General features: G+C 39.4%; 1 protein-coding gene across 1 annotated transcript in view; it reads right to left on the reverse strand.

Moving 5' to 3' along the window:
- Positions 1 to 25138, reverse strand: part of MED13L (mediator complex subunit 13L) — a 177900-nt gene that overhangs the window by 91521 nt on the left and 61241 nt on the right. The window contains exon 3 of the mRNA XM_030460813.1: positions 961 to 1045. Within this exon, the coding sequence (XP_030316673.1) occupies positions 961 to 1045 (85 nt within the window). The remainder of the gene's footprint in view (positions 1 to 960; positions 1046 to 25138) is intronic.

Here is a 25138-nt window from a genome sequence, read left to right on the forward strand (position 1 = left end):
TTTCAACTCGATTACTTTAAAAAAAATGTAATTAAAAATTTACTTCACAAGCTTAAAAAGGTCCCATGCATGGAAATATCCACCAGGAGTCATACTTAAAAGTCATCTGGCTGGCTACCACGGATTAACAATTAATTAAATAAATGAATAATCAACACAGATTAATAAACATGTATAAAGTATTTTTCTCTTTATATCACAAAGCTACAGAAGAACTAGTGAGCATTCCAGCTTGGGAATTTAGATTTTATACTTTAATTCAGTCTAAGTAATCTATAGCTTGTGTAAAAATCCTCTAAAAAGACTGATGAGATAGTAAGTAGGAAATTTAACAACTACTCCTTGTACAGGCTGCCTTTCAGACTTCACTTTCTAATAGATACAGACAGGTAATTAACAACCAAGGGGACAGTTACCACACTCATGGAAACACAACCTCAGGAATATAATGCAAGCCTGATTATTACTACATCTACATCAAAGAAAACAGGATAGTAACTGAGAATAAAATAGAAGTATTTTATTTAGCTTATTGTCTGAAATTAATAACATTCAATGCTACTTTCTGCAAAATTATGGTATGAAAATTGTACAGAAGTGCACTGTATTTTTTGTTGTTATTATTATTTTTATGATTAAAAAAAAAAGTGGGGAATGGCCTAACAACACTTAAGTCTGAGATGATTTCCAAATTTGTAAAAAGAACTGAAACAGAACACAGGAAGGTGACAATGACCTGAAGAGCTGCAGTACCAGAGATGGAATAAAATGCAGTAGTCCAAGATGTAATAATACACACTGAAAGCCTAATAACAAGACAATCTTAGGGAAGCTTAAGAAGTGGTAGCTGGATTGAAAAGAAAAAGCTATATATACATAATACAAATTACCTGTAGGTGTCCTGTAGGATTGTTTTAAATAACAAAATGAAAAATTTGAGTGCAATAAAGTTTTTCTTACCTTTCCAGAAGATTGTGAATTGCTTTGAAGAGCAGGGTCCTACACTCATAGGAAAGTCCATTCTCCCACAATCCTTCTTCCACCACTACAAAAACATAAAACCATGCTCAGAACAGCAAAGTACCAACATTATAAAAACAAAGCTGCAACAGCTTTTGTTTTCAACAGTAGCTTATTTAATGAAACTATTTCAACTATTACCAATAATGCCAAAATAGCTCTTATGTTTACTTGCAGAAGACACCAACTTTAAAAATAAAAAGATAAAAGCATAAGAGCAACCACATTTGTTCATAGCATTTGACATTAAAGCAGAAGAGTGAGGAATTAATGATCATTCTTTGCCATGACTGCTGAGATGCTTTAACACTTCATCACAGGTACAGATATAATCAAGAAACACAGCCAATCATTACAGATGTGAAATCAACTTTAAAACTTAACAACTGTCCCGAACTTCTCAAGTGAAATTCCTCCACTGTAAGAACTCTTCCAGTTTAAGCAATACACAGCATATGTGAAATACAAAGCAGTTTTTTATTCCAAAATAAAAACTGTAAACTCAGTACTGATCAAATTGTACTTTGATAATTAAAAAAAATGTAATCTCAATCTCTCAGAACAGAGTGTATATAGGGACCTGACCGAGCACCTGAAGGATATGCAAACCTCCAAAGTATCTGCTGTCCTTACTTTTGATGCTAAAAGCATTTTTGTATGCCTGTACCAGATTCTAAATCTTACTCAGACAGAAGATGTAATCTCAGCTGCAGAGTGAAAACAGATGATTAAGTAACTTTGTCAAGTACCAGGAATTCGTTCATTGTCTGAGTTCTGTCACTCCAGTTTTACAGGAATACTCTGCAGATCTTTAGAAATGAAAACGTAAGATTCTACAGCACGTTAAGGACTGAATACTTAACACCCCTCCTTAGCCAATCTAAAGGATGAAACCTTCCAACAGCATGTCTGTCATGCAGAGTTTACTACACAATGCTGTTTTAAAGCTTCTAAGGAGTCTCTGCTATATGAAAAACATTAATATTGCCAGCAGTCTTCAGGTACGGTTTCAAAGCCCCAAACTCCAGCATTGCTCCTTATTCTGCTGCTTCTCCCAGTCCCCATAACTCATACATAATCTCTAGCAAGAGGCAGCAAATTTTTGCATGTGGTGTTGTGATATGCTAATAAGCATAATGCTGTGATACACTAAAGCCAGGGCTTTAGTACCTGAATCACCTTATCTGATACCACAATTACTGCTGAGGAAGAATGACGAGGCAGACTCCTGGGTCTGGGCACATGTATGAGCCAAGTATCTTTCCCTGCAAAACTATTAAAGGACCTTTTAATGCTTGCAAGAACTTCCTGACACTGAGTATGTGATGCACTGAAGCTGTTCAGGAGACAGAACTTCATCAGGCCTCAGATTTCATGTTCACAGCTGTATTCCTAAGAAACTTCAGAAGCTCCAAAGGTTTTTCAAACTACTGATGCACAAATTCTGTGAAGCTCAGGACTACAGAAGCTGAGGAAAACTGCCAGCTTGGTCCAGTGTTGCACTTAGGAACTACACAATTATCCAATACCTAACAATTATGTTACACTATGAGACTTCTCACCTGAGATCAACTTCAGCTCTAAGTATGACATCTCCATCACCATTTTCCTATAATAAATGCCTTTGATTCCCATTTATATTAAGGCACTATAGTTACTGTAATTACCTCCAATACTTCTTTACCCTGCTCGAAATGTTCATCTCACAATTAATTATATGTACAGACATCTTTTGCAGTGTGAACTTGAGAGAACTGCAGCATTTTACTTCCCTTGTGCTGTCTGGCTTCCTGATGCAGTCCCCAGAAGAAAAGGCATCATGTAACTGGAGAAAAGTTGCAACTTCAAGATGCAAACAGGGACCAGTAACAAAATTTGGCAAAACACAGGAGATTTGACTAACCCTGTAAATTACAGAGTTCCTCACACTGTGTTAAGAATTTGACTTTGAAAAATATTTAAAATTCCTTACAGAAGACTGAAGATGAGGAAGTAATTGTTGGTCTCTGTCTCCACAATGATTTGTAGCCATTTAACACTCAGTCCTCATCAGCTTCTCAGCAAACAGCAAGCAGGTGCTGCACAGGTTCAAAACCACGTTTGTGCCAAGCCCCTAAATACTCTCCTGGAGGTATTTTCTGGTACTCTAGTTGGAATATTTCTCTTTAGAGACAACAAATTTGACACTGTACAACAGCTGTGAAAGCCATCCTCAAGAAAAAAAAATAATTTTTTTTTTTTTTTTTTAAAAAGTTTATAGGGGAAGAATCAAGTAAATATTGAACTTAGAGCAGGTAACTGGTTTTTCCTCCATGGAAGTCAGAGAGGAGGCAAGTTCTGGAGAGTCAGCAAAGCCTTTGGGACAACACTGTGGGATGGGGCAGACAAAGCCCTCACTAATCTGATCTGTTGTTTGCAGCAATCCCATTTACAGGAGGATGTCTGGGTGACCTCCAGGACTCCAAGCTCCTTCTCACCTGTGTGATCTGCCCAACTCTACTGTGACAGATTTATATAAAGAGATGTTTATATCTTTTTGTGAGCATATATTTCTATCTCTGTGGCTAGCTACCTTATCTAAGTGTGTGTACCAGAGCAGGCCAGGCTGACACCTGGGAGGAGCATTTATTTTCTTGTCAAACAGGCAGTTCGTCCCTTTATGCCACCTGTCCTATAATGGAGAGAGCATTCACCACTGCCTTTGTCACCAGAACAGGCAACTACTATTTGTGTTTTCTTGGTCATTTGTTTGGGTTTTTTTATTGTGTTATTGTTTTTTAAATGAGATCACTTTTTAAAAATAAACAACTCACTTAATATTTCCTCTCTAAAAAATATGGATTCTCAGGAAGAAAAGTATCAAAAGCAAATCACATCATCACTGCAATTAACTGTAATTTTATAAACTGTTTGCTAGAGCTATTCATTCGAACTGCCCTTTACAATGTAAATTCCCTGTACACTCTCTTTAAAGCCAGTGGGGATAGACAACACTAAAGAAGCATATGGACCTAAAAAGAAGTGTGAAACTTTAATATCTTTCAAAAGAGGGGAGGAAAAGAAAGACAAAGAAGGGAAAAAAAAAAATACTTGAGCCAGCCAGTTCTGTGCAAGGTTTATCCACAGAGGCACCAGTCAATGAGTTATATAAGTTAATAAAACACCAAAACAATGTTTTAACAGATATAATGGTAAAACAGAAAAAAAAACAACCCGAAGTGTAAGCTGACAGAGCACTACAGAGTAAAAATAAAAGTTACTGTTACAGCTGAGTAACTCCTCACTACCATGATCCAACCTACAAGCAGGTGAAGCTAAAAAAAGAAGTATTTTCCAATTGTAAACAAGCCTTTCACAGAGAAAATATTCTATTTACTCCTCATCAATATATTGTCATGAGAGAACCCAAGAAGTAAAAAAGGTGTATATGACACTTATGATAATGAATTATGACTGAGGGACTATAGATCTCACTGCTAGTGTCCATATAGTGTGGGAATTAATCAAAAGCCTTCCATATAGTGTTTGAATGTTTGTTATAATTTTGTTTTCAGAGGTTAAAAAAGGAACAGAACATTTGAGGTGATCTTAAGTTCATCCTTGCAGATCAGAGCTTAGAAGAACAAAAGCTAACTACAATAATTTAGACTTACACTAGAAATTTATAATTTAAACATAGATTAATGAGCAGCTTGGTTAGCTTGGGGTCTTTTTTTTATTTTCAAGTCAGAGATATTAAGGTCTTCAAAGTGTCTAACAATTTTTATGAAGCCAGCCATGTTCACACAAAGAAAGAACCATTAAAAATATTTCAAGGAGAGAAGTCAGAGCAAAATATCAAAGCAAATACTTCAATAATTTTAGGTCTCCCAGCAGAGATACTGGAAAGATAATAAGATCTCTGTTCTGCTTCAGTGACCAAACTGACATATTTTACTTAAAAGAAATATGGGAAGGAAGGAGAGAAAGCAAGTTCAGGCTGTGTCGGCATCACTGAGATAGTTATACCTCTAAGAAATCCAGCCACCCACATTTTAATAATTCAGGTCACACTACCTTGTGCAGTTTAAAAGTAGAATTAGTTTCAAAGAATACATATTTCCTCAGAGCTATGTTACATATTTCCTTTTAATGTATCATATTGCAGCAACAGCTGAAATGAACGTCTAGACATCAAAAACAGTCTTTATTCCCACCTACTGCTTTTTTACCTCAGGCATCAAAACTAATGAAACCTATTATCCAGAACACTGACTTCAGTTACCACATTGGCCACTGCAAATATGAAAAAACACTCTGGGACAGGACCAGTTATTCAGCCATTAAAATTACTGAAAATCAATTTCTTGCTGCACACTGCAGAAATACTGATAGATTAAAGCAGGACACATGGGACAAGGAGATTACGTGGAGGGAAGATTACTGTGTCAAACTGCTGAGGAAGGGGAGTTACTCAGCTGCTGAAGATTCATATTCAGAGCAGCAATGTCCCCTCTTCCTCTGTGATATTTTGTCTCCTTGTTACCATGACATATGAAGAAGGTGGGGGGTTTTCCTCCCCCCTCCATAGCCACCGTTTTCAAAAAGACACAGCCAAATAACTAACAAAATCAGAAATTCAATTACTAAAAGCAAGCATTTAATTTTTCATTTTAATTTTTATTAACTGTGCCCTTAAAATAATATTTCAAAGACCAACTAGCATTTTGAAGCATCATTTCTTCTAAAAAATTGAGTTAAAAGAGTAACAAAGCAATGCAATGGTACATTAATTCTGAAAAACTATATTGTACCCATAAAAATCCAATTAAATGCAAGGCTATTGATTGATCATTGTTATACTGCCATTGATCACCTTGTAAAATCTGTGTTTGAAGTCATTAGTGATTAAATTGACTTATTACTAAAGCAGATTCTACCCACTTAGAGATCTAATTTCCTTGCACTGGTTATGATTGTAGGGAAATTGTAATGCTTCATCTTAAGATATTGAGAATTCATCTTGGCTCTCTGACTCCCAGCTCAACCCCTCGGCCACAAAGAACCCAAAGAGCAGCAAGGCTCCTTGGAGCCAGCCGCCCGTGTTCGGGTTTGCAGGCAGAGGTGCTGAGGAGCTGCCCTGGGGCAGAGCAGCATCAGGTCCCAGTCCTCAGAGTTCTGCACTCCAGAGGAATCAGAATATTAACAAAGGCGATCGCTGAAGATTGCTGTTTAGGCACAACCCAAGTTTGCATATCAATAGACCACAATTTTGATATAAAAACCAACACTTTCAAGCAGAGTTGACTAGGAAACTAAAATTGTTGCACTTCAGAGAAAAGAGAAATAAAACCTTCAAAGGCAGCAGCTGTTGAATGTCACAGGAATACTCGGAGGCTTTAATTGTTGTGCATTGAAACAGAAATTAGCATAATAGCTATTTATTGAAAAACAGATGGTAGGTAACTATCTCCACTTACGATTATGTTAGCACTACTTAAGTATTGCTTTTATCACTTCCTCCCTCCTGGAAGGTATAAAATTGTTTTGGTTTTCTTCTGTTTGTTTTTTAATAAAATATACATTGCTACATACATTCCTCTGCTCCTGCCCGGTCTCTTTTGCCTTTCTACTGTCCCACACCCCAATGCAGATCTTTAAAGTGAAATTTTCTCAGTATCCTGGTTAACTATGCAGCATTTCAAAGGGTACTAGGAAAAAAAAATTGGTCCCACTAAGTATGCAATCACTTCTGGTTCTTTAGAAGTTCACTTTAAAATATTCCAAAAATCTGAGGGTAATATCTAGCTTCCCCCAAACCAAAATTAGTATCTAGGAAATCAGTATAAACATTTCTGTGTAATTATAGCTCAAGTCTGCTTTCTGTGTAGGAATGCAAAACTAACTCTGCCAGAGAACTGAGCAGCTCGCTTCAGAGATGTTTGAGATTCCAAGTACAAGAGTTCAGTTTGCTGTGTGGTTTTTGCATTGAATGCTTCTTACAAACATCAGCTCTTTCCCAAGGAAGAGTAAAATGAACATAAATGTGGTACAATTTTTATGTGGTTTACACTGCTTCCTACAGTACAGCAGGAAGTTGTTTGCAGTGTTATAACGTGTTCTGATGTGCCAAAAATTCACCCCAAATCCCCGATTTACTCTGTTCCATTCGTGCCACTAGATAATTGTGTTAAGCAACTGTATCTTCAAGCTACTTCATACTTCTTTCCAGAGGTATTTCCTATGGATGAAAACGTGAGCATAGTGAAAACAGACTAAAAGTTTGCAGAGATTCTCACCATCTTCAAGTGCTCAGGGCTAAGGATGCCACTAAGAAATAAGTACTTGCTTAAATTTACCCTGGGAGTTTCTACCATTTCCTCCCACATTTCTGAACTTTTCACTTTCTATCACATCTCGTTTCCCTCTTCAACCCTCAGGTATAAGGGCATTACAAAAAATGTTTCTCAAAAGGACATAAAATTACCCCAAAACTTATTGGAAGGAATACATTTTTTTAAAAGTGTTCCTATGCTTTCCCAAGACCCAGGAAACAATCTCTGCTATCCAAACTTGATCTGCTCTCTATTCCCCCCTTCCTTCCATACTTCCAAGTTTGCTTCATTTCCTCCCCTTTTCACTGACCACCTATGACTTGCAGCCAGCAAAACCCTCATTCCACCCACCCCCGCCTTCTGCCTTTTGATCTTTCTGGGTTCAAAGAAAACAGAATTACTGAATTATATCTGCATCAGTCAGATCTCCCACTCAGAGGAGAGAAAGCGATGAGAATGTGGATTTTTATTTTTCTTCTCTAACAATAACTGTTGTTTTTCATCGATAGCACAAGGAGTGCATTCCCCTACCCCGTCAGCCAGGGACCTCTGATGGAGGTAACAATGTCTGAGGGCTCTGAATCTCCAAGGAGAAAAAATGAGAGCAAGTCCAGCCACCACTGGAGGAACACAAGGCTTTTCTTTGGAAAAATACAGTTTGTATTAATCCATGCTTGGAAAGTGAAAGGAACCAAAAGCCTTTTCTCATTTATAAACTATGCAAGACGTCATTCTTGAAATACATAGAGAGACCGTTTGGAAGAGCAGTAGCAGGATGCTTTCTTCCCTTTTCTCCAAGACAGGTATGGCTTAGAAGCCAAAGCACAGCTCAAGACAGAGGATTCCATTTTGCACTGCAATTCTGAGGAGCAGAGTTCTGATTCCCTCCTCAGCCTTCCCCTGCCCCCCACCAACACCATCTGTCCCCCTCCTGTGCCAGCCCTGGGGAACACCGGGTGCTGATCCCTGGGGCTGGGGGAGCTCTGCTCTTCCTACAGTCATCCCAAAGAGCATTCCATAGGAGGCTTAGTCCCGGCTCAGGGCACTCTGCAGGGTGACCAAGAGAACCTGGAAACAGGACTCATCCATCAGCCATGCCTGGAGGGAGCTGCTGCATTTGCCTTGCACAGGGAGCACATTACAGACAGGGAATAAATATCATCATCTTGAAAAAAACCATCCTTTTTTCATTATTACTTGCTGCTTTACAATGCAGCTTGCAGGCTGCTATAGCTTTTAATGGATATGCTAGGATTACAAAAGTAAAACGAGACCTCCAACGTACTCAAAAACACATTTACAGAGAAATCTGAGTGTGTAATGTTGACCAATCTCTCCACAGCGACCTGTCTTCCACCCAGCTAGGCTGGACTTTGTGAAACAAACCCCATGGTATTTTCATCTTAGTTGTACACTTATTTGACAAAGTGAATGTTTGGTTTGTCACTAGCCAAAGTTCGAGCTTATTTTGCTGCATAAAAGTTAAGAGACAGTGCTTCTTTTTTCACAGTTCTGACTTCCATTTGGTGCCATGTGCTTCATGTACCTTTGGTACTTCACAGCTCCCAGACCACTATTTTCTTCTTTTCCTTTATTTTTTCAACCTAACAGTTACAGAAGTAAGAATTTTCATTACAAAGTCTTCTTTTCCTGCTTTGCAATGCTATAATGTGAGAAAATAAGATTTTAATTTAAATAAGGGATAAAGGAAATATTTTTATAGCAGCCTCCCGTTTTAAACATACACCATGTACCACATAACAACTAAAGGTTGTGTGAACTACAACATTAACTCCATCATGTGGGAAACATCAGTGCATGTAAGCCCTCTAAATACTATCTTCTGAAAAACAGAAAAAAAAAAAAGGGGGTGGGAGGAGAGGAATCATATTTGCTATTAGTTTATGTATTACTTAAGAATAGTGTTTTAAAGCTGATTTTACTAGTTGCTTTCCTACCTCCCTACTGGAATCATGATAATATAATTTACAAAGGAGTGAACTCCAGAATTGATTCTGCAATTGGTTTACTTAAACTTGCTGGAGCAAAAATTGTAACAATTTCAAGAAGCCAAACCCCAGCCATCAATCACCAAGTATGCAAACAGAAAGTAACAGTTAGCAATAGGCAAAATCCAATTTAATCTTGCTGGCAGATTTTTTTGAATAGCAAAGTTAAGCAATAAATTTCAGCTCATAATGTTTATACATATGTTAGAAGCAGTGAGTCAGGCTTCAGTAATAACCTAACATTGCTGCAAAAATGTTTATGGTCAGACTTAATGCTTGTGAATGAAGTACAATGTTTTCAAAAGAGCAGGTAATTTTCCAGACTCTCAATTTTGCTACTGCTTTTTGAAAAGAAAAAGAAAAAACAAAACCAAGAAAAGAAAAAACAAAAATACATCTTATATTTAGGTATTCAGAACAGCTCAAGTGGTTGAAATGAAGTCTCTTTCAGAAAAAAAGTGACTCTACAAACTGTCTGCCTCATACATATGTCTTTTCTGAGAGAACAGTACACTTTCAAAACCACAGGCTCAAGATAAAAGGCTAAAACAGACTTCAGAGACAAGACAACCACAGTTTTGTCATTTTGTTTGTTCTTTACTGAATCTTAGTGCTCCCTGGGAAACATGCCAAAATACTTTGTGCTCTTCTGTGACCAGGTTTTACTGTAGTTTGCCACTATTTAAACTAAAGTAAAACAGCAGCTTTTGTGCAATCCCACCACGTATTGAACTCTACCAGCAACATGCTCTGATATTTAGAATGTCAAGCAGGTTTTTAAATATGTTTTTGCCATCTTTGGACCGAAAGCCAGCAGAGGGAGCTGCCTGTAACCTGGTCCTGGATTCTTCCCGTAGGATCTGTTTTTCTGATTAAGAAAAGGATACGAGATCACACAGGCTAAAAATAAATCTTAGGGGGGAAGGGGGAAGTGACCAATTTTAATAACAAAAGTTTTAAAAGAGTTCAGAGTCAGAGTAGGATCAGTTTAATTGCTACTTTTAAAACAAACCCCTCCATATGAAACAGCTTTGAAAGCAGAGTAACTTCCCTGGAACACGATTCAGTGGGAGTGCTCAGCAGGTAACCTGCACCCCCACCCCTTGAGAAAGGCTAAACACGACTTGGAAAATCCCTGTGTCCATGTTTTCCACCAGCTGAACAGACACTTGCATATTTTCTGGTATCTCTGCTTTTTAACAATTATTCTTTCCCACACTGGGTATTTCCAGGAAGGTTTCAGCACGTGAGGGTTGAAGCTGAGACTTCCCCAGGTTGCCACCCCAGGGAGGGACTGCTGAGCTTCACTGCCAGCACCTGGGCTGCTGGCAGCACCTTGCAGCACAGGACACTTCAGCCATCAAATTCATCACTGCAGACATCCTCAGATCCTCCCTCCCCCTTCTCTCCCTACCCCCATCTATCCTGATCAAGAAGGGAGCAGCACAGATGCTCTTTCAGATGGGGACAGAAAAACTAATTCCTTAATCAGTATATTCTTCTCTCCAAGAACATCTTTATTTATTCTCCCTTATAAACAGAAATGATTACAGAAAAAGGTAAAGGAAGAGGATACAAGATGGTGGAAGACTGAAAAGCCATTCAAGAAAAAAACCTGTGAATTGTGCACAGTAACAAAGAAAGCATGAAGATTTTACAGACTACCTGAGGCCATAAAACAAGCACCTTTTCCCATAATCATTAAGGCTGAATATAGGTAAAAATATAGCAATTTAAAGCCAGTCGTGTTTTACCAAGATCTCTCGTGTAACAATCTCTTCTATGAGAGTAACTGCAAAGAGAAGGCAGAATTGAGATTCCCCAGAAGATAAGCAGGCACAGAGAGGAACAGCCTGGGACCAGTGATGCAACTTCTGACTCTGGTACTTGCAACACCTTTTAAAGACCAGTTCTATAAAATCTGAGAAAACACATCTACAAAAGACATTCCCCCTCACAGTCATGTCCTCTATTCTCTGCTGGAATGATTTCCCATACCCATGTTTCAACAGGAGCCATCTCCCTGATCCTGCAATGCAAATGTAATATGTTGTTCACTTTGCAGTCTGTTGCCATGGATATTAATGTGATGTCATAAATTGTTACATCTTCATCGCAGAAACAAAATGAAAGGGCTTGCAAGCAGAAGAACAAGAACTCATATAAGAAAGCATATTTAAGAATAAGCAAACTGTTCTAGAAACCACAAACACTAAAAAAAGACAAATTTGGGTTTTAATTTAGGATTGTTCAGTGTTTCTCTACATAAGAACTAGCTAAAAGATTACAAAGTATCAATTGAATTCTACTCTTTAATTTTATTTGGACTGTCACTGCACAGCAGGACCTCCTCACTGAGAAACAACAGCACTTCTGTAACTTGGTTTTTCCCCATGGCTGGAAGGATCTCAGCTGTTTCTGCACTCTCACCTTAAGAGCATCAGGCAGTGGCTGATGTTCCAGCAGTGCCCACACGACTTGTTCCTCCTTTTCCTTTTATTCCAACTACTTTGTGATTAACCACTGACATTTATTGCACACAGGCCATGTCAGCAGCATGGCCACTGCAGGGCCTTGATTTCTGAAAAATCAGGGTTGCAGTTTGCCCTGAAAAATAATTACCTACACAAAGTTCTACTGTTCTGCTCTCTAAGAACTCCAGGAGTAAACTGTAACAAAATCTGCCTTTGCCTTATGAAAACAGTAGTTAAGATGATAAGCTTTTGCTACTTTAGCTATAGATGCACATAAAGAGTGAAAGAATAATTTAGCTTAGAGAAAGGTATAATACAGTATAAAGCACACTCAGTGTTCACAGCCAATTTACATCTCTTAGGATGACGAGAATCCAGGATTTCTCTCATTTTCAAGTAGTTAAACTGTCTTGTTTAATCTTTTTCCCAAACAGTTTAGCTTTTCTGTAAGTGGATTTAATTAAGTCGAAAGACACACAGCACTAGGGATGAATGGTTATTTCTGAACACTCAGATCTGTCAAGCAAGAAGCTGCATGGGAATGAGAGCACTGACATGAAGCAAGGAGCAACACCCACCCAAGTTCCTGCCATCAGTCACCAAGACCCCAAGGGTCCAACCAAAGGTGGGGGCAGCACTTCTGTAAGGAGAATTCTTGTCCTGTCTTACCCACTCTGCTACTGTAATGCTCCTCAAGCTTCAGGGAAACCAAGTCACTTCCTCCTCACCTTCAGGATATTTCCTTTGTCAGCTCAAATTGGAAAAAAAGCCTCAAAACTGGCTTGTGTTTCTGAGTTCTTGGGGCACTTTTACCCAAGTCCACTGGTTTAATCAAGAGTAACACATACTTACAATGGTGTGTGAAGTGTTCTTCCCTTTTTCAAAGCTGGCTATTTCCTTGCAGTGCCAGCATCAGCATCAATTCTACACCAAGTGCCCACGTGCATCAGGTGTTTGGAACAATCCAAACAACTCCATCAACAAAGGGTCACTTAATACACTGTATTTCTGCTCCTATGTATAATTCAGTTCCTTAATGGGCAAAACAGCCACAGACAAAAATCACCCTGTGCAATGTTGTGTTCTTCTGGATACTGGAAACAAAGCCCAGAAAACAAAGTGTCACACACCAGAACATAACTGGGGAAAAGGGAGAAGGCCATGGGTGTGATCCTGCCCCTGCCAGCCTTCAGCTTGAGGTACAAAGTGAGGTTTTGTTGTGGGGCTAAGGCATCTCAAAGGGTGGACACAAAGTTTTGCCACACACGGAGATTTGCTTCTGAAGTATAACCCCAGGGAAACAAGGAGTACCACCCATCACCTGTCTTGATTTCCTCTTCTTTTTATGGGTTCTCCCTTTCAGAGAAACAAAGCTTGTAGATTCACATAAACTGTTCGCTGTCAAAGCATTTCTTGGTTGAAGCTGTTGAACTCAATTCCCAGGCCCTGTAGTCCCCACAGTAGCAATAATACATCTCCAGGCCAGGGGTCTCCATCCCAGGCAGCCCAGCAGAAACTCAGTCCTGGAGATAAAACTCTGAACAGTTAAGCACCAGCTACTCTAAGAGCCATAATATTAAGAATTTATCTCCCTTGAAGAATATTCCTCTTACAATTCTACACACTTAAGAAGGTCCAGGATGAAGGGCAATAAAAGGCAGACAGGCCTGCAAGATAGCCTTGAATACACACTGTTCTACTGTGCTGAAATGTCAGAATATACATCCCACGGGAGCAAACAGGGCAAGTGCCAAACAGGCACTGGAGGAAGGTCTGCAGGATGCAATATGCAGTGCAGAGATCCCCATGCAGGAAGAAATTTACCCTCCTGAATCCATACAGAGCAGCACCACACACAAGAGCTGGCACCTAGCAGCCATTTAAACAAATTCTTTCTAAGCCCAGAATGTTTCCTTTCACCTAGCCCAGGGCTTTGCTATACAGGAGAATACAAAATGATATTTCTAAAATAAAAAATTACAAAGGAACCAAACAAAAATTAAAAATCACCCCCCCCCCCCAAAAAAACCAAAAAACCCACACCTAAAAATTTGAGATTAAAAAAATATGATGTTGTTTGAAAACACAGCTATACAAAAGATTCTGTGTCAGTGTACCAGATTTTTTTCTTCATATTTCCGTAAGTAACAACTGTATTTGTGCATCCTAAAAGAAAGACCTTAGCTGTCATGCAGAAGGACCCACACAGAATTCCTTGCAAAGACTTAATTAAAATCAGAGCTGACACTGTGATCCCAGCAATCTCCATGTGCCCTAAGCTGGAGCTGAGTTCTGGCTGACCATGCAGCCCATGTCACCACGCGTTAGCTTCAGCTCACACGGGCACAGCACTCAAGTGTCTCCTCCTTTTGTGCTTGCCTTAGGCCAAAGCCTCCTCTCACATACATCAAACCAGCTCCATTGGAGTCTCCAGAAATGTAACAGGGAGATTCAGGATGCTGACCAAACATGACAGGGAGTCTGGGGGATCATGAGCAATCTGGAGATGGGGAGGGGGAGCAGTGAGGAGAAGAAGAAATCTGTTGTCAGACTCTCCTGACATTTAGCCACTGTAATGGACAGGGTAATTTTCCCTTGATGTCAACAATTCTAGTGTCAAAAATGAAGAGCACATACAGCTATATACCCAAAAGACTGCCTGCAAGAACTGTGGCTGTCCTTCATGTAAGCAAAAATAGGCTGATTTTACATATATGATAAATCTTTCACTTCACGACGCCTCCGACCACACAGAAATTCTCACCTACTTCCAAGAGCAGCAGAAAAGCCACACTTAATTGACTTTGTCATGCTATGGATGTAAAAAGCAACTCTTAACTACAGCAAACCACACACACACTCCTACATTGCTAAATAAAAATCACAGCGCTCAAGTTTAAACTGCAAATTACCAATGAAAAAACCTCCATCTGAAATATCACATCAAATTGGCAGCCCTGCTCAGCTTGATCCCTCTTGGCCAAAGAATTTCACTAGCTTGTAACATTTAAACATAATCTGACAGTAAATGAGGCTTCCAACTGAAAATTACTAAAAGGTTGGGTTTTGCTTACTTCCCCCCCAGCAGATTATAAAACAACTGGAAACATAACCTGTGGGAAATTTATTAAATTATATAGTCTTTTTCCTGATAAAAAGCAATTACCAAACATAACCAACAGATCAATGATTGACACTACTGACATTTTCATTTATTTTCTTTTATTCTTTCCTCCTTGTTTATTTGATGCCCAGACAGCCTGTAAAAGCCCTTTTGCCTTTAAGCACAAAACACTACAATTACTCCAGGTATGTTCCTGCTGGCATAAAAATCCAGATACACTACATTTAAATTTCCACAAAGCACATCTAGGTTGTTTAGAACAGGGTAGCAAATAGGGACATAATCCCAGTTTAATAACTCTAGATGTAATTGCTCTGAGCTACCATCTTAAGCTGCCTTATATAAAAATCATCCCCTGTATCCATCTTTTTGCTCCTTCCTTCTGATCAGAGCTTTTTATTCAGCTGTACCACTTGACCCAACTGTGCTTGGCTACTCAATCCACCATCAGCAGCACAATATTGGTCATGCAGCTCTTCAAATTAGTTTTCAGCATAATCCTGGCAGAGATTTTTTTCCATGGAGTTAATTCTAAAGACACATGAAGACTGGCCTGATGTTCTGCAGAAACATGAGAAGGAAAATACATCTTGATTTAACAATAGCCACTAATTGTTTTCTCTCGTACTGTTTTTAATTATTAATTACATGGAAGCATTAGCACATTCAAACTGTCAATATGCAGCTTATTTTTAATAACTTTTAGGGACAATCTCATACCTAAAGCAATTGCACCACCTCTATTTTAGTTAAAAATAAAGTTATCACTGCTTTATTTTCATCTCTATGTCCAAAACTTACTCAGAGCTGTAACAATGGTGAGCTTTACCTGTGACTTCAGAAAGGAATAAAAATTATCTTTTTCAAGATAGAACAGTGAGAGACAAATTATTTAACAAGTAGTTAATTTCTACTATGGTTTCCTTCTGCATAAAGCAAGTGATTCATACTGCAATGGGACAACAAGACTGATAAAGCAGCGTTCTATATTTAACATTCCCAACAAAGCTCCAATGAATTGTCAGCAAATCTGTAAGGCAATGTACACTCAGTGTTCTCACTACTGTCATTTTTTGCATTTCACAGGAACTACTTTGAATGTCTTTTCTTTTGACAAGATGTCACCAATGAAATGCTATATTTGTTCTGCATTTCAAAAAAAAAAAAAAAAACCAAAAACCAAAAAACCCCACTCCACTTAACTTCCTTTTGGTCTCTATATATTTTAAAATGCCTTTTACCATGACATCAGACACAAATTAGTCCAACTGATTTTAAAGTGCCTGCATCATTTCCTTTTAGTACAAAATGTCTATCACAGCCTCAGTACTGCTGCATCCACTGGTGCCAAGAAGGCTTCCAGAACAAGGTTAAGGACAATGTTCAGCATTTGCACAGAGACAGCAAACTCAGACTTGATTACACTGAAAATGCCAAGATGCTAAGGACAGCATTACCTGAGAGCTGCTCCTGACTCCAGCCACCAGAGAAGCACAGAACACTGAAATGAGCACATCCCCCCTTCCCTGTATCCTCAGATATTAATTTGCATCAGAGGAGCTTAGGGAAAAAAAATCATGCAATATATCAATAATAATATTAAAAAGATTGTATTAGAGGCAGATGTTTATGAAATACAAATAGACGTGGGTCTTCCTTAGACAGAGAGAAATCTTTCACACCATTTCTGTGTGTCCAGAGCCTGGGTTCAGGCTTTCCCACCAGAGTTTCACTCAGAAAAGCCCCTGAGGTCAGGGCTCTCCAACACCAAACCAAGTGAAGTCAAGAAGATGACAAAACTGAAGTGCTAACAAGATTCATGAAAGTTTCTTTGAACTGCTTGCTTTATTCTCAGCAACTCTTATTTCTAAGAAATGATGGGTTCAAAACCTCAGTGAGTCCTTGCTGTGACAGTCCCAGCCCAGGACTGCCTGCAGGGCAGAACAAGTTCTTCTGCTACGACTGACCCTGCAAACCATTAAATGTTACAGGGAATCAGAAGAGACTCTGAGTATTTTGGAAGAGGTTACAGAAAGACAGGAGATGCCAGTGTGTAAACAAGTACTGGTAAATAACCTATTTTTGGTAAAAGCAACAAAATCTAATAATCATAAGTTTAACTAGGAGAAAAAAAATTAAAAACTTTTCATTTGGCTCTATGTGAAGCCACAAATCTAAAAGAGAGGTAAAAGTGACAGGCATCATCCAGTAGCTGTTCAGTAAAGTCTTACTCCTGTGTATCAAAGGAAGATGTACATAAAAAGGGTCTTACACTCTTCACCACCCTTTAAAAACACTAAATCATTTTTCAAATAAATTCATTATTCAAGAAGATATTACAGAAAGCTCTACAGACACTTTTAAACATGATTTTTAATTATTTGTCTTTTAAATAAAAGTAACTAATGTAGTGTGTACTTGTAATGCTTAGGAATGATACCTTCCAAAGTCAGAGATATCCCCGTCAAACAAGTGCACACCAAAACCTTGGAACACATAAAAGCTTTTCAGTGGAAGCTGTTAATGCAGTGCTGGCTGGCTGCCCAGTGGATACCAGAATACATTTTATTCCAAACAACAGAATGGGAAGGAGGAAGCTCAAAAGCAATTTCAAATCTATCAAGATTGAAATATTACCTCAATACAATAACAACATTTTCACTTAGGGAGTTCTGCCAGAAAAAGAAGAGTTACCCCACAGTAACTATTGCTCTTTGGTTTGCTATTTTTAACCAAGAAGCCCCTGTACACCTACCTTATCCCTGTGAGCCATCTCCTCAACAGACAGAACACAACTCGCATGCAATGCCTGCAAGAACCACAGCCACACATTACCAGGATGCAGCAGCATCCTTCCCAGGGGGTGCTGGTAGAGAACTGCCAGCGCACCAGGCAAATCAGGATTGGAATTCTCTTCTCTTGACCTTGACATTAGACCCAGGAATTCCTGTCAAAGTATGAGGTCTCTGTTTTTTCTAGTTCACCTACTTCAGACTTTCAGATTCCTGAAAGAAGCCAAACAAATGCTGACCCTGAGCTGTGAAGTCTCAGTGCGTGGGACAGTTTGGGATGTAGTCATCTGCAGAGAGAAGACATTTCAACACCTCTTGGATATGATGCCTTCAAATCTACCAAAACCATTGGCTACAGAAACTTGGCACCAGAAGCTGAACAGTAAATTAGACACAGAAACCCAATTGAAAAAAACAACAATGGGAGCCAAGAGAATCAAGATGCTGCCACTCTGTTCTCTGTGCCTCACAAGACCAGGCAGCACACCCCAGAGGCATGGGCATGAAGTGCTTCATCACATAAGATCACAGCAAATGTGAATAGCAAAATACACAGTGAGAAGAGATCACGTAGTTATGAAATGAAATGCACTTGGAATTTTATTTGTGAGGTACAACTCTGATTTGCAGCTCCCAGTTTAATTCAGTGGAACTGGTGGCCATTTCCAATAGCTACATTACACAGCAGGAAAAACCAGAACCCAAATCCAAGAACCCAAAGAGGTTTAGGATGAGTATGCTGTTGTAGGGGTGTACATTTATCTTTCCATGACTATTAGAGAGGTTTTGCTCTTCATGGATCCTTTATAGTTCGTTTGGGCAGCATCCACAACTTTAATTCTGTAACAGCTTCCCTTGCCTTTTGAATTAAAAATTGAACTTTACTCCAACTGATTCTCCAGGGGAAAGCATTAAATGTGCCACATCCTGTCCTTTGTTTCAAAGCAGCAGTGTGAAGTAATGTAAAGAGCTAACACAGCCCTGATGATTACTGCATATTTCATTAAGACTCCAACACTCTTTGTCCCTCTTAAAGGCTGACTCCATGCTTTTGGCCATATGGAGTTAGTTAAGCAAGCTCTGTGATTACTACTTAGAAAAATCTACAACACAGATTCTCAGACAATTCTCAGTATAATGATTATTAAACTTGTATTTTTTAAAACCTTAAAAAGAAGTCTGCCATATCCAGCATGGCAACAGGCCCTGATTTTTCAAAATTTATTAAAAGATGCACCTGACTATGTAAGTAGTACTCACAAGAAGTACCTGAAGAGAGGGGCAATGTGCTGTATTTATTTTTGCACATCATTTTTAATAGGTTTGCAGAAGCTACCTATCTCCTGCAGGGCCCAAATTGGTGGCTGACAGGTGACACACACTGGTGACAGGTGACACACACACACTAAGTGACAGGTCACCTTAACCAGGAGCTGCTCTAAGCCTAGTTCCTTTTCATTCCTGTCTTCTGCCTAAAACTTTCAACCAATTCCATTTCACTGGATCACTTCTGGGCTCTGTAACATGGACAAATGTTAAGTCACAGGGGAGTTTGTGATTAAAAAAAAACACCTTCATCTGGAGCTTCCTCAGAACGTGTCTGGTGCCTCCTTTCCTGCAGCCATGAAGCCCATCCAGGGCTGCACCAGCACACAGTCAGGATCACCCTACTCCTGCTCCTGCAGGACTGTTCAATTTGAATGTCCAGATAGATTGGATTCATTAATTAATGTTTGTGCACCATCTGGGAAAGGAAGACATGTTCATCATGGAATCCCTGTTGACAATGATGTTTCAGTGTACCATTGTAGTGTAACGAGGCAACCAGGTGCCACTAATTGCCAGGGAGTGAGCATGAGCTTGTGTCAAGCCCACCTGTGCCTAATTAGGGCAGGCCCCCACTGCACATGAGCAGGACCAGGGGGCCAATAAAAGGTGAGGCCTGAGACCCAGGCTCAGCTCAGTCCTGAGCAAGCCAGCAGAGGTTCCAGTCGCTCTTGGAGCAACAGCACGGATCCGGGCCAGTCAACTCTGAGAGCCATAGGCTTAGAGCATTGCTCGTGAGTCTCTGCTGGAACACCTGGTTGCCTCATTTCACTGCATACCATGGACCTTTTACAAGCAACCATTTCAGTTTGCTTATGCTTTGCCACTGGCAGAGGCTCCCACACCACGCTCAGACCTTTCCTGGAGAGCACAGATGACATTTATAGGCAGTTGTCAACAGAAAGAGGATGTGCTGAACAAAGCTCCTCTTTTTGAGGTCTTTGACCGGACTAATTTCATGAATTAATCCAGGACACACTAAAACTATTCATCCTCTCTCCTGAAAAGCAGTATTTACTGCTGAACTTTTTAGTCAAGACTTTGCTGGTTCAAGGATAGAAAGCAAACAGACCAGATGACAACAAGGAACTAACAGCTAAAGTCTGGAAATGCCACAGAACACACCTTCACCCCAGTTTTTCACTTCCTACTCAGAATTTCATTTCTAGAACCACTTCTCTCCCCTTACATTGTCTCAAGTATTGACAAACCTACCAGTTTCTAGTGCTTTATAGGAAACTCCAGCCAACCCATTCCCTACCTGTTAACATCAAAACCAAAGTACATTCAGCTGGAAGTAAGTTTTAAGGTGATGGAACAAGGAACAAATGCAGAACGTAACTTTCACAGAGTTCCTTCATCCCCCAACTTCAGCATCCCAACCTGGTCCCACAGTTACAGCTCCCCATGTTCTACAGTGACTCTCCTTGGGTCTTGGAGAGGCACAGAAGAGGAGAAAGGGAAGAAAAAAATCTTTCACTGTCTCAAGAATCTGAATAAGGAACATTCCAGAAGAGAACAATACCTCACAGAAGAAGATAAACACCATCTGTGTAACTGCCCATACTCAAGTAGTTGAAATAAATGGGATTTATCATATTAATTTCTAAAGAAACTGCAACACTTCTGAAAACTCCACACAGTAACATCCCAACAGGGTGAGTACTGCCACCCACATGAACCACCAGACACACACAGCACAACCCAGTGACTCCCAGTTAGGAACAGCTCATTTCCAAGAGTGAAAACAAAAGAATCCCATTATTTAACCAGGGAGAATTGCTTCACTCTTCTCACTGTGACAGCTTCTTGATAATATTAGCAGAGGATAATTTAAAATTTGGGTTTGAAGACATTACTATCAGGTATTAGAAAAAAGATCTTTCCACAAGACTTGCATTTCTTGTCTTGCTTATTCCAGCCAGAAAATCTACACAAGCAATAAATCTGGAGGTTTCATCTTAAAATAGATTTTTTTTATTATTATTATTAAGTCAAATAAAATGGATTGTTTGCTAAATACTCACAGAACTTCCCTTTAAATGGCAGAATTCCTCATTTTCAGAGAAGCATGTGGGATATTTTGTTTGTTTCACTCTGTTCATCCCACTCAAAATGTTTAAAGAGGAGAAAGTTCTCCTGAATTAATCAATAAAATGAAATTATTCAGGAAATATATTGACATATGGCAGATGGTTTAATACCATTTAATTTATATTTTCCTTTAAACAATTTCACGGAAAGAGGTTCAGTGATGTTCTACTACTTCATGGGTCACTATAGTCCCAGTATTATAATGGATATTTAAAAGCAAAAAGTAAAGAATTTTATGCAGAAAAACAACACTTACAGCATATGCAAAACCAAGCTTAAGAGCAAGCACAGAATTAGCTATACAGATATTTTTTCAAGTTTGACAGTTAAGCCTTCTGTGCTTGTCATGCATATGCCACATTAGAAAAAATAATATTCTTATGTAGTAGTGAACACATGTTTATTTAATGGCATCTGCCCAGAGGAATGATAGATTTTCTAGTTAGCATTCACAGAACTGTTTCTCTCAAACCAAATCACATTTGAAATATCTAGGTTAAACCTGATCTGGAATGGTTTGGCTTTTGACAAACAAGGCCCTTTTAACTTTTCAATATTCAAAGCCATTTTTTCCCCTCATACATGTCTGCATTTACTATGCAGCAAAAGATCCACATCTGAGAAAAGAGTAAATTAAATAAAAATATTTTTTAAATTTTGCAACATCTATGACCAGGAAATAGGGAAACTTTGTTCTCTCAGTTCTCCCCAGACCACCCTGGCTACTCTGATTCTGTTTCTAAGCTAGAGCCATAAGAAAACACAAGCTTGTGCTTCACACAAGAAGAGTTTTGCTTGGGTTTGCCTTGCATTTGTGGGAGCTCTTTCTGTGGGCTTGGGGGCTGTTTAGGTGAGGGTATTGTTTGTTTGGCTTTAATAAAGCAATGGAATATTTACTACTTCAGATTATTTCCTTTAACAATGTGGAGGGGGGGGGGGTGCAAGCTTGTTGTACAAGAGTCCTTTAAAGGATAAAAAAAAATGCTAGGGAGCTATGGATAAGGCGCTAAATAAATCAAGAAGGCAACTCCTGACTTTTATTTCTTTTTCCTCTTCTTTGCAAAGCGATGACTTTAGCTCAGTAGCCCAAAAAAGCCCAAAAAGGATGAATTCATCTTAAAAAAAAAAACAACAAAAAACAAAAAACAAAACACCCAACTTAAGCCTTTCATGTCCATGACTAACACACATTTATGAGACCACAGGCATTAAAAACATGACAGGATCATTTAAAAAGTTAGAAAAGTCAAAAAGGTTTGTGTTGTTAAATGACAGATTAAAGTTTGACTGCAGAAAGGGAAAGGAGCCCAAAGCCTCTACAGCTCCCTGCCACTGCCCTCTGCTCCATGAGGAGCACTGATCAGTACCCCAGAGGCACCTGGCCCCGGGAATGCTGCTGGGAAAGCTCCACAACAGCCACCAGACTTTACACTCAGCATTTCTGCAACAGTTTGCAGCCAATTCCAAGCCCAGTGTAGGTGGGCAGTTACTGCTCCAGTGACACACAAAGGGGGCCTGAGAATGTAATGTGGAGAGCAACATTTCTGCACAGCCACCACCAACCACTGCAAACTTCAGATAGACTGAAAATTTTACAAAACCTTCAACAATTAGAATATGGAAGACCCCTTCCCTTTCTCTCTCTCTTTTTTTTTTTTTAAAGCTGCTTCTATCAGCAGAAAGAAAATAGTTACTCTCTTGTGACAATACCCCAATACCCTATCATCAAGGTGATTTACATTTACAGTATTAAATTCCCTACACAAATTTCAGACACACCCTAAATCCTGCTACTCTCTGGCTGTACTATCTGACAAATCAGACAGAAAGCCCATGTTCAACAGCATCCTGCAGACTCTCATGTTGGCCATTTCTGTTCTGGCTTTCTTCCAGAAGCAATAAAAAAAGCAACTCTAGCAAGCTTCTGGATCAGGAGCAATAAAAAGAATTCCTGGTGAGCAGAAGTCACCTACATACTGAAGTGCACACATGATCTGATAAGGGCTGCAATGCCTGCCACCCCACAAGTGGGGGTGGAATTACAGACCTGGTTAGAGGTGTGGACTTTAATTTGCTGTTGATTTAATCTGTGTGCAGGTCTGCTGAAATCATGACTGCAAACTCCAGAGACACAGAGAAGCTGTGCTCAGAAGGCAATATGGCCAAGTGATGCTGAGCCAGGACTCCCTGCTGCACACAGGATGCTACACAGCATCCAGCCCCTGGGGATGCAGGGACACAGGTTTAGCTCGAGTGTCCCATGGGACTGCTCAGGCCCCTGCTTACACTAGAACCTTGTGTATTTTTTTTTTCTGGATCTCCCAGAATTTCCCCTTATATATTTTTAATAATCCTCATCCAAGATCATTTTCCCCTGAGAGAAACCAAAACTTTGATTCAAGAGCACAAAGGGACTGAAACATTTTGGGTATGACATTAGGAAAACCACAGAGAAGAGCTTTTGTCTGAGCTTTGTATAAACACTGAGATCTCCATTCTTCATTCAGAGGCTGCTACACTGAGGCCCCTCAGGGCTCCAACTTCACAGCTTCATATCCCTGTCACAACAGAGGCTGAACCTGTACCCCAGCACTGTGTGTGACATTCACACCCTGGCTTCATCCTACCCCTCATCCCTCTCTCCATCGTTTTTTCCTCTCCCTATTTATCTTCTATTCCATCACCTCCACTTTTACCTCTATTTCTCAGCTTCCATCAGAATGTGCAAGCACAGGGACCTCCTGTGCCTTGCAGTCACTAACAGAGACAAGGACAGGGCAGAACAGCCCATCTGGAGAGGCAGAGGGGAAGAATTTAACTGTTTCTTTTGGAAATAAATCAGATTCAAATTAAGATGATCTGGAAAACATAGCTGGAAGCTATGTCTTGCCTCTTATTTTAGAGGCAAGAGCCCCTCTAGTTTCCAATACTACTCAGAATACAGGCTTAAGGGGAAATAATCTTCTGAAAAATGAAAACAAATTGCACAATTAATTGTTTGAGCAGAATTTCTGCAATATAAATGATTGTACATTACAGTTCACATGCTGTAAACAACATGTCCCTGTCTAAGATGTCTAAACAAGCAATGCCTGTAACACACAGCACTTACAAATACCATGGTGTGTTTCTGTAGGGCCTCAAGGGCTCCAAAACAACTGCATAAATATGGAGGATATTGTAATCCTGTTTTGGTGGTAAAAAGCTTCAAAGCCTAGAAAGGGTATTTTACATTGTGACTTGCTGTAGTGCTTTCCAAGAACTAATTTCATATTTCTACTCTTATAAGGAGGACAAAACTAAGTAACAAGCCAGTCTAACACACACACACCCCTCCCCAAGCTTCTCTGCTCTGCTTTCCTCCTGGAAAATACAGCACCTTGGCCAGAACTTGCTTCAATGGCAGTCATAAAGAGCTAAATGCTCTGCATTGGTAAAGGAATAACACAATACTGAAACAATTCTTTGTCCCTTTGTCACTATTGGGTGGGGGATTCTGGGGTTTCTACCAAGCTTGCATTATTCTTTTTTTTTTTCTGCTAATGTAATATTAAATTTATTATGAGCGAGCAGATCCATCGTGTATCTCAGATAGATATCTGAAGCTGAGATGTTTGTCATCCACTAATTAATCTTTCAGAGGTTTTCAGGAATGAAATAGACAAACAATAAGCCACTGAGTAAATGGGGATTTAATTCTCTTACCCTCTCATCTTCAATCTTATTACTCAGAGAACACTCAGTGTGAGCAAGTCTATTCAACAAGAAGGCCATCTATCCTACAAGTGTTTCCCTTGGAAGCAACCACTAACTGTGATTAATTTACACTAATTTGTAGCTTAAAGGAAGAAGACACTGATAGAATGTTTCTCCACTACTAAAAATTTGAAAATCAAGAAACATCCACAGAAGGCAGACAGCAGAGATATTACTTCACAGCTGTGTGCAAATCAAAAGCCAAAATTACAAAGACTTTTGTCTTTTT

This window comes from Calypte anna, chromosome 15, assembly GCF_003957555.1.
Source record: "Calypte anna isolate BGI_N300 chromosome 15, bCalAnn1_v1.p, whole genome shotgun sequence".
Taxonomy (NCBI): Eukaryota; Metazoa; Chordata; class Aves; order Apodiformes; family Trochilidae; genus Calypte; species Calypte anna.